Source organism: Palaemon carinicauda, chromosome 11 (genome assembly GCF_036898095.1).
Source record: "Palaemon carinicauda isolate YSFRI2023 chromosome 11, ASM3689809v2, whole genome shotgun sequence".
In the NCBI taxonomy this organism is placed as follows: Eukaryota; Metazoa; Arthropoda; class Malacostraca; order Decapoda; family Palaemonidae; genus Palaemon; species Palaemon carinicauda.
In genome coordinates, this window is record NC_090735.1 from 146219119 (window position 1) to 146230878 (window position 11760).

The 11760-nt window shown below is 30.1% G+C and overlaps 1 protein-coding gene across 2 annotated transcripts in view; it reads right to left on the reverse strand.

Moving 5' to 3' along the window:
* Positions 1 to 10486, reverse strand: part of LOC137649834 (probable G-protein coupled receptor B0563.6) — a 25120-nt gene extending 14634 nt beyond the window's left edge. Inside the window, exons 1-2 of one of the 2 annotated variants that reach the window (XM_068382784.1) lie at positions 10472 to 10486; positions 9828 to 10115 (exon numbers count right to left, since the gene is read on the reverse strand). In XM_068382784.1, coding sequence (XP_068238885.1) covers positions 9828 to 9837 — 10 coding nt within the window. In that variant the 5' untranslated portion in view covers positions 9838 to 10115; positions 10472 to 10486. Of the gene's footprint in view, positions 1 to 9827; positions 10152 to 10471 lie in introns of those variants that run through there. The other variant, XM_068382783.1, reaches the window with a different exon arrangement.
* Between the last annotated feature and the right edge of the window lie 1274 nt (positions 10487 to 11760).

Below are 11760 nucleotides of genomic sequence, written 5' to 3' on the forward strand. Positions count from 1 at the left end.
TTCTCTTCCTTCTGTTTTGTTGAAGTGTTGAAGTTTTCATAGTTTATATATGAAAGATCTAATTTAATGTTGTTACTGGTTTTAGTATATTTCATTTTGATAGGTTATTACTTCTCTTGTAGTTTTTTATTTCCTTGTTTCCTTCCCTCACTGGGCTATTTTTCCTTGTTAGAGCCCTTGGTCAATATATACAAGTAATAAGAAAATTCAAATTACTGGTTTACCATCGATAACAATTAAACCGAATTTTAATCAGTGGACTATTTTCTATCTACTTTTTAGAATTATGGTACAAAAGTCACATTCATATACATATCTTAAAATTATGTTTGAGAATTCTGAGAACTTTATTTCTTTCTGGTCCTGAGAAGTTAGTTTCATAGATAAAATGTAAAGTACTAACTAAAAACCACCAAACGCCAGTTTAAATCTAATTCGAGGACTCTTTGCCTACTCCAGATCATCATTAGACCTGGCATTACGTGTAGCACCCATATCATACCTATCGTGGTTTCTCTTAGCTCTTTTCCTTGGTAGTGATGAGTTAGAACCTGTCCTTGTCTCTCATAACCTGGTAAGCCTGTTCAGTTCACAACCATTGTCATGTCGAGCCACCTGCCAAATTTATTCCTTAGTACATGGTCTCGTCGTCATATGTTGTTTGTTGAGTGGTAAACCCAAGAATTACAAAAGATTCTTGGGTCTCCTATTAAAATAGAAGAAGAAGAAGAAGAAGAAGGAGGAGGAGAAGAAGAAAAAGAAGAAGAGGAAGAAGAAGAAGAATAGTTTATTTTAACGATCTCTTCCTACAAATCTTCATCGAATACCTTTAAAGTTTTGTCCTCTTTCGTATTTTCTTCGTTATTATATTATTCCACATATAAATATATCTTCTCATGAGGTATGCTCCTAATCACAGGTATTTATAAATTTTACTTTTCACCTATTTCAAGAAAAGGCCAAATCTTTTCCCAAACGCCTTTAAAGCTCTTTGTATTCATGATTCCCTTTAATTTTAGGATAAGAAGGATTGCGTGAAACAGAATTTCATATCTATAGAGATAACATTCTATTGAATTATGTTCTTAGAGAGAATTCTGAAGTTTAACGTAAAACGAAGAGACACATGCCATGTCTGTCTCTTCGTTTTACGTTAAACTTCAGAATTCTCTCTAAGATCATAATTTATATTTTTCTATCGTATGGAATAGATAATTGACGTAGATCTATCACTTTTTTATACTATGTCCATCATTCATATTTTTCCTTTTCCCTTTGTTCTATAGGACGGAGCTGGTAAAAATGGAACTTAGCTATCTTTTATATTGGCCTTGAGGCTTGTGATGAATTTTATAGAATTTTCCTTTCAAAGATAAAGTTATCCCAATTTCCTCCTTCTCATATCTAGACAGAACTCGAAAGAAATCGGGTATTAAACATATATTTTTTTTTTTTTTTTTTTTCATATTTTCTTCATATTGACAAACTCCAACTATAGAATAGCTCTTCCTTTGAATACTTGTTACTATAAACACCGTAAATGTTTCAGGATACGTAGAATGCGAAATCTTTTGTAAAGGGGATAGTTTGTCACATTCCTTTCTAGAAATGTTTAATTTAAGAATGGAACCGGACGACTTATCATCAAAGAGAAAATGTTATGCAGTAATACTTTTCCTTTGACTCGTAACACTAAAATGCATAAAATTTGCAATTCTATTGAATAGAATGCAGATCTATGCGGTAGATACTGACATCGAGGTAACCTCTTTCCAATGTTTAAATCAAGGGGACTTTGATGGAGTAGAGGGAATACCATTCATTAGGGATAAGATAAATTCATCATTTATTAAGAGATGTGCGTATCGTAATATCTATATTTGTCGATTTTATTTTCCATATATGATGTAGTTTTTCTCCTACCTATTTACCTGCATATTACTCTCCTCGCTTGTCTTTTGGTGATATGAGTGATATTTAGCATGTAACAGTATTCCTAATAAATCTGTGTTTAGTTAAAGTATACAACAGTTTATGGATATGCAGAACTAGCGGACGATTATACTGCTGACTCTGAAATTTTATTTTGAAACTCATGAACTAAAGATCAAAACGCCCAAAGTATAACAATTCTGTATTGATTGCTATTCACAACATATCCTTGTCTCAAAATACAAAGATTTATAAAAACGAGAAACTAAAGTATATGAAAGGATCATAAACCTAAAGTATTAAATACGAGTATTTATTTTAAATGAAACCTATACATAATTACTGCTTATGAACAGTAAAGCATCAAAATATTTCATTTAAGAAATTTTTTCCTAACTGGCTGGTATTAATTCTGTATAAACCATATCTGTCATTTTCAAATTACATGCCATATTGGAATAATATCAGATCGCACTATGGTATAGCTCAATCTTTTTTTATACCTAATACTAAACCAAGTACTCTGTATATAGAGGAATATTGTGTAAGTCCGCCAACCAAATCAGAGTAGGTGAACAGAATACTCTTGCAACGAAAAGGATGATACAATAACATGATAATTTCAAGGAGATTTTTCCTTAAATTATAATTTGTGACGTTTAACAATGTTTCAGGGCTCGTGCAGTTGTAAAAGCTGAAATGTCATAGAGATAAAACTTAGGATAAAATCCAATTAGCTTTGTATGTACGTGTGTAGGTGCGTATATTTTTTAGTTGGTGTATACTCGGAGATAAAATTGTATTTATTGAGGGATAATCTTCAAAATTTAATTACAGGATCTTAAAAAAAAACGGGAAAAATCTGACTGCAAAGTCCCTTATTCTGTTGATTGGTTATATCATATAACGTATTTAATACATTGTAAATAGGTGAGAGTGTGTTCCAGTAGCTTTTTTTTTTTTCCCTTTTTTTTTTGCGTCGCAAAGCCTAGGATCATCCCCTGCCAGATGAGAAAAGGAAATTTCTTATTAAAGCTGGTGGTGACGTCTAAGATTACTCTTCCCACTTATCTTACGAGGAAATCTAATAGGAACTTATAATCACTGGCTAAAGTTACATTTTCTCGGAAAACTATAATAATGTTTCGACTTTTCCAAGATATGGGAGGGTTATATGGGTTCTCTAATAGCTTCATCATAACAACTCCTGCTCCTTATATAATTTTGATTTCATGTGAACATAACTCTATTCTGGACTTTTATATTTTCAAGAAGTATAGGGGTATAATTTGCATACACATAGAGTAACAGAGATATGCGTGTATCTACCGCATAGTTGAATAATCTATACATATACAATTATATTCGTAAGTATATATGAATGTTTACATGTAAGCATATATACAGGTTTTAACAAGAATAGATTTCATTAGATTGAGTAAATATAGAGAAAAAATATCATCCATATGTTAAATTCATTGTTACAGCGGGATATCATAAACAAAAGTAATAACTTTACTAGCCAGTGGAATTTGATTACTAAAATTAAAAAAGAATTACTATTTATTGTATAAGGAACTATATCATAATCATGAAACACAGTCTTAGATTGTGTCAATAATTTACTTGAGTAACCTTTTTTTGAGGTTATAGTTAGAAAAATAATATTCCCTTTCAATCACAAATGAAAGTTTATCTCTATACTTTGGGTAATATAATCCTATTGTCGTGGTTCTGTATATGAAATTATCTTTAAAAGTTATTTGAAGAAATCTTTTTGACCAATCCTAATGACCTGACGTGAAGTGATCGTTGCATAACTTATAATCAATAATTATTTGATTTTATCTTTGATCAAATGTTTATCATAGATATGACAACCTAGGAGAATAAAGAAGATTAAATATATACTTTTTTACATCATGGCATTCAAACCGAGTATTGTAAAAATGTTTGCTAAAGAAAATACAAGAAAACAAAACAGTTTTCTTAGCATAAACATTTTCAATGTAATAATTCACAGGTGGAAAAATGCTAATTTATTAGCATAGACATTTTCAAAGGATTATTTTTTCATCAACGGCCTCTATATTGCGATTAGAAAATATCTTAGAATGCTGTCCGTAAAAGGAAAATGAGTCTTTTATGTCCTCTGAAATAACACGAATATCATAATCTGATCTCAATGCACATAAGCACTGAAATTCGTGATGAACAATAGCACCCAGACAAGCTAAATCGCATCTCTCTCTCTCTCTCTCTCTCTCTCTCTCTCTCTCTCTCTCTCTCTCTCTCTCTCTCTCTCTCAATAAATCCTGATTCCTCATAGGCCAAAAAGACCTTGGAACAACTTCATTCGCATTCCTTTAATCCCGAATCACTCCTGCCTTCTCTCGTCTGCGGCTCATCTGTCCGTAAGTACTTCACTTAAGACAGCTGTTCAAGTTACGATGTTTGGTTACGATCGAAAAACAGGAAGCCAACGGCTGTTATCGCTTGTAGTGCTGTTTGCTGCTCTTTTTGGATGAGGGCTTTATTTTTCATCATTAAACTTTATTCAGACGCTTAGGAAAACTTTTCAATTAGAAATCAAGATATAAATTTTTTTTGAGTAAAATAATTTTGTAAGAAATGTATGATATTGTATAGTCTAATAAGAAAAAAATCATTTCCTATCAATTACCAAGAGGAAGTTTGAAAGTCTATATTTTCCATTAGAAATTACATTTTTGTTTTCTTTATTGAACAAGGCGAGACATTTACTCTTTATTTTATACAGAAAAGTCTTGTATCTTAAAATATGACAATTATCTTCTTACTCGCACTGAAAATAATATTATTGTTGGTTATTGGATTGGACTAATTTCGTAGATAGAGATGTATTCTTCTTATTTCTACTGTTTCAGTTCCAGTTTTTAACGTATCAGCAAAGGAGTTTATTTATCTATCAATATATTTCAGGTTATTTTAGGCTAAATGACATTGGATGATACACTGAAAGCAAAGTGCTATCTTATGTTTTTATTTTTGTCTGCCACACATCATTTGAGGGTTACGCTCTCCTATTCAACATTTCATTTCTAGATATTGAAGCTGTAAATCATATAAAATTTCAATCATCGTTCAATGCCAATTCCTAATCAATCTAACAATGTACGCATAGTCTCTCTCTCTCTCTCTCTCTCTCTCTCTCTCTCTCTCTCTCTCTCTCTCTCTCTCTCTTCCCGAATGCAGAAGGATATGAATCAAGACTACAATACATTCTTTAAGAATAATTAAACATAACAATATTTATAGTATGCTATGTATAAATAAACTTAGAAAGATTTGTTAGAACTTGAAAACATCCTGATAACTTAATTGAAATAGAGCATTTGTAATAAAGGAGATAATAGAGACAAAAGTAAGAAAATTTAATCAAAACGAGTCTCATTTTTTAGATGGACTACTTAAGAGGGTGCTCAAAGAATCCTAAAGATTCTTCTGTTCTCTCATTTATTATGTATCTTTGAAGCAAAGTACTGGGGAATGCAATAGGATCTAGTGTAAAGACCATCCAGGAAACTAAGGATAAACTAAAGGAACAAAACGAAAGCTAGCGTGTTATTTGCAATATAAATAGAGCTATAGATACTCGTATAGCTAATTTGTATTTGGATCATGGCTGTGTTGTGCATCACCCGGCTTACTTTTGATAAGCCCGTGGATTGTTCTTGGCTTACCACTATTCAACATGAAAACAATATGCTCCTACACATACCCTCTCTCTCTCTCTCTCTCTCTCTCTCTCTCTCTCTCTCTCTCTCTCTCTCTCTCTCTCTCTCTATATATATATATATATATATATATATATATATATATATATATATATATATGAATATATACATACATATATATATATATATATATATATATATATATATATATATATATATATATATGTATATATATATATATATATTATATATATATATATATATATATATATATATATATATATATATAAATATATATATATATATATATATATATATATATATATATATATTATATATATAATATATATATATAAATATATAATATATATATATATATATATATATATATATATATATATATATATATATATATATATATATATATATATATATATGTATGTATGTATGTATGTATGTATGTATGCTGTAATGATATTCATGCTTATGAATGATAGTGAACATATGTTTTCTCTTAATCACTGTAAACCCCACAGGTTAAATTTCCAGTCTTAAATATCTGCTAAAATATAGATTGGAAAAGATTCCGCAATAGGAATAAACACTACACTTTAGTTCTTATTTTCACTCTCAATTGGAATGCTAAAAAAATTTATGATAACTTACGAATCATTTGATCAAAGACTTCATGTCTCAGGAGGACGGCAGGTTTCTTTCTCTTTTTTGTAGTTAGGTTTTAAATGGAATTCTAGAATTCGTGCTGCAATTAAAATATTTTCGGAAAGGATAATGCACATTTGAAAGAAGCAAATGGAAGGATATGTCACAATGATAAACGGAGGGAAAACTTGAAGATAAGATATTAATTGGGAAAATTCATTTCTGACATTACTCATTCCACGACATTTACAGTTTTGTTTTGTTTCGAGACTTCAGTTTTGTTTCCCATCGAAATCAAAACTTATTCACACATAGTGATAATGGATCTGGTATTTCTAATCTTTGAGAGAGAGAGAGAGAGAGAGAGAGAGAGAGAGAGAGAGAGAGAGAGAGAGAGAGAGAGAGAGAGAGAGAGAGAGAGAGATCTTCGAGAAAACAAACATGCTATGAAAACAACCTTGGGACTCTCTGCATAAACACTAATTTGCCGAGAACAAGATGTATCGTCGGAAATCTCCGGAGGCCTTGTGCAGTGATCTAAGGAGGTATTTCCGTTCGCACTCGAATAACGACTCTATTCATTTGATTGCAGACTTACATACATAGGGCTCTGGAAAACGTTTAGTAGATAGATAAATACTAGATGGGACTAATAGTAAGAATTTTTGTCAACAAAATAGAAAAGATTAAAGACTAAAGGCTTAAATACACGTTCAAAAAAATCCTCAAAATTCTCCATCAAAATTTTGATGCAAAATTTTGACGATTCTTTTCAATGTGTATGGGCCCCTTAAGAACATCAACGCTGCTCTTCTCCTTCCAGAGTGATTCCTCTCACACCGTAGAAATACCGTGGTTTTTTTTTTTTTTTTTTTTTTTTTTTTTTTTTTTTTTTTTTTTTTTTTTTTTTTTTTTAACGTAGCCCTGACAATCTATTGGAAAGTTAAGTCTTAATGGTAAACTACCAAGTTGAGGTCATAAAGTTCTACTCTTAAATCCAACAATAAATAATGGAATCAAAACAGCTGGCATATTGGTACCTCTACTAAACCTTAATTCATTTGAAAGAAATCGGGTTGCAAGCAGTATTAAGAGTTGAAATATTATTATTATTATTATTATTATTATTATTATTATTATTATTATTATTATTATTATTATTATTATTATTATTATTATTATTATTATTCCTTTCCTTTAATAAGATATAATGTAGCTCCGTTTTAATCTCACTAATCTAAATTTTAATTTCATTCCTAATCTCATACAGTGTATTCAAGGCTTCAAGAATAAATGGAAAGGAATGCAATAATTGCTCTTATAAAAAGTGTATTCTTATGTATGGCTGTCTCAGTTTTTCTCAAGTGTCATTCGCCTTGGTGAGACTTAAAAAGACAGAAGAATGTGCGTTAGAACATTACATTTTTGTATTTAATATCGAGAATAAAGTCATATTTGACTTCGCAGCCTGTATAATGACTATTATTCTTTTAAAAAGCTAAAAAAAAAAAATAATTGAAATTATTAACACGTAAGAGATATACTTTTTGCTTTTTTTGGATACCATACTGATATATCAACATGAAAATCTATTAAGAAAATTAAAACTAAAACATTTTGTACATACAGAGCAGCAGATACCGTTGAGCCTGAGCTATATTATATTAATCAAAATGTTAGTTATTTTTTTAGCAATAACCGAATATCTGATTTAATCATATCATATACACCTGTTTTATTAAAGATGTAAGGTGTATGTACGTTGGTGTATTCCGAAAAAAAATATAGGATACTAAATTAGAATAGGGGAACTGTAAGGATATTTTCAAATATCCTTAGGAATATGCTCTGAGCACAGCAAAACATAAATGTAAAAAGAATTATCTAGAAGAAATATCCTTCTGTCAGTCAGTAAACCAATGTTATATTCTCGAAATTTAACGATTTATTCAACTTTTTATTTCTTTTTATTTCTTTTTTCGTTTCAAGACATCTGAGAGTTCACTCGATTCCTTCTTAAATTAAAGTTTTAAGATTTCTAAATGCGTTACCATCTCCTACATAGACTCCTTCATATGTATGACGAAATTATCTGCAACGGCAAATGTTTCCAGGAAACAAACGTTTGTAATATAATTGGAAGACCAGAATAATAGGTGTTTGTGTTTTGCTTTTCTATATTTTCCCTAACATTTTAAGAGTTGAAATAGAACACACATTCTTAGATTGAAATGGATCTTTCAAAAAAACATTTGTTACCCAGAAAAAATATGTCAAATAGATCTTTCAAACAACATGTTAGTCATATAAAAAATACATTTTGCTAACTTTAGCAACATGACCGCAAGATCAATTCATTTACCCCTTTAAGCAAAAATTAGTTTAAAACTTCCTCCAAAGGAAATTTTATGGCCTCCATCCTGAAACTATTTATATAACAGAAAATCTCCAAACTCAATGTCCATTCCAAAAGACAGTCACTTCTTTATCCAAAAAATTGGACTAGCGCCTTTATTGACGCAATGGAATTCTATCAACGAGGCTGTCACCTATTGCAAGTAAAAATTCTTATTCACAGAGAGGGATACGTTTTGGAGGAAAATTGTCAATGAAGTGTCAAATGGAATTATGATTCAGTGGTACAATTTGTCAGATCAATCCATGAAAGGGTAAGAATTGCATGTAGCTTTTTAACAATAATCTCCTCTTTAATAAAAGAGAAGTTTTTTCAAGAAAGAGCAAAATTTACCTTTTACGTAGCAGTCAATGCCTTCAAAGCCCATTAGCAATGATAGAAAACATAAAAAGGAATGATTAATTCAGATATTGAAATAGAATTCATTTTGGGAGAGGCAAACTTAACTAGAAAGGCAACATTTGCCATGCAATCATGGACTGGCCCAGATCAATCTTTTCCAAAAATGGATCCCCGATAGATTTACAATCACAACATCCCCTAATCCCAAAGGGGTATTTTCAGAAATACACATTTTTGGTCTAATAATAGCCGAAACCCCCACAAGAAATCATTCTGAAGTGGTGAATAACGTCCTGTGGGCATATATTATAGGGATTTCCATACTAAATTTCAGGTCTACCAGGGCATAAGAGAAAAAAAAATACACAGCTTTTGTCAAAAACATGAATCGATTTGAGGATTTGATTGGAGGAGGAGAAGAAGGGGAAGGAAAAGCAATAGTTTTCCCTCCTGTGGAGGGGAAATATATATATATATATATATATATATATATATATATATATATATATATATATATATATATATATATATATATATATATATATATATATATATATATATATATATCTATATCTATATATATATATATATATATATATATATATATATATATATATATATATATATATATATATATATATATATGAAGATGAAAAAGTAGTATCTTAAAATGTGGCAAACACTACAGTAGATATCTTCAAAAAAAAAAAAAAAAAAAAAAAAAAAAAAAAAAAAAAAAAAGACATGAAACGGATTCCTACCTGTTATCATATTTAATTCGTCGTGTTTGATCAGGCATCAATGTTTATCCAGTTTCATAATCCATCAGAATGTGCAGGCACATTTCAGACATATTGTATTGTTTTCTTTTAATGTTTTTTATCTTTTATATATTTTGATTTATTGCTATTTTTTTCTGTCTATCACCCCATATCACTATATTTTGATTAAATATCACTTTGATGAAATATCACAATTTTCTTTCGAATACATGATTTTTTCCTTGGTTATTGGTTATATTTCAGCAAATTTCATTTATTTTGAGTTCTCTGTAACAAAGAACAGCCCTAATGAACAACTTTAATCTGAAACAAGAACAGTAACAGTTCTTGCAAAGGGATATTTAGATACAAGGGCACTTTATATACAAAGAATAGTTTTTATATTTTCTTTTATATTTTTTTTTCTTTATAGTTTAGTGTTTTTAAACATTATAAAAAAAATCCATTTAAATTCTGTTAAGTTTTGAAATAGAATATTCTTGTTTTCCACTTGTCTTATGAATAAACGTTCAAATTATTCATCGAATTGAATGAATAAACAACACATTCATCAAAAGAATAGAATATTTAATTAAATGAATATAAAAGCAATAAAACTCTAAAGTAATGAAAGGGAAAAGAACACGATCACTAGACGAGGCGCGAATCGCTACTGCTTAAATAGGATCCTACTGATGATTCTCCTCTCTCTCTCTCTCTCTCTCTCTCTCTCTCTCTCTCTCTCTCTCTCTCTCTCTCTCTCTCTCAAATAAGAAGGCTAGAAGGACGAGATCATACCACGTACTTCCCTCCCCTCTAACCAAGAAACCCGTTAATGCACCGGCCTCCCCCCCCCCCCTTCTCTCTAGATACCCAATCAACTGATAAAGCACTGTTTCTGTTCCTTACACTTCTGTTTAATGTCAGAAATGTTTTGCAGTTGCTAGAGACACTAACGACCACTATTATACGGTTACTTCTTTTTCTTCTGCCGAAGCTCTCTCTCTCTCTCTCTCTCTCTCTCTCTCTCTGTGTACGTCAATGATCATTGTTGCCGTGATGACATTACCAATTTTTACTTATTGAAATACATATGAAGATACAGACAAGACGCATCCTTACTTCGAGATTCTTATTCATCAGGAGCATTATTAAGATTATCACAGAGAGAGAGAGAGAGAGAGAGAGAGAGAGAGAGAGAGAGAGAGAGAGAGACTTTAGTATTCAGGTTACATAGTTATGCATGTATTGCACAATGAGATAAAGTCAACTACACATATAAACACACATATACATACATGCACACATACGTGCACATAGAGACACGTATGCACATACACACACATATATGTACATACATACACACACACACACACACACACACACACACACATATATATATATATATATATATATATATATATATATATATATATATATATATATATATATATATATATATATATATATGTATATGTATATATATATATATATATATATATATATATATATATATATATATATATATATATGTATATATATATACATATACATATATATATATATATATATATATATATATATATATATATATATATATATACCCTGTGATATTTTCCATAGCTGACAATTTTCCTTAACTCTTATATCTTTTCCCTTAGAAACAATGTCTTTACTCATATCACCTTCAGTAAAGAAAAAATTACCTGACAGAATTGAGAGAATGAAATATATTTCTTCATTACGTAATATCAAAAGAAGAAAAAAAAGAAAACAGTGCTGAAGACTAATCGAATAAGACGCTCGTTGAGATTTTCTTTGTTCCTGATGCAGTTTGGAGGAACGAGATAAGAGATAAGAGATTCTCAAGGATAATGGGGTGGGATAACTTGGATTGAAACTCGGAAAACTTTCAAGATTCAACCGAAACTGA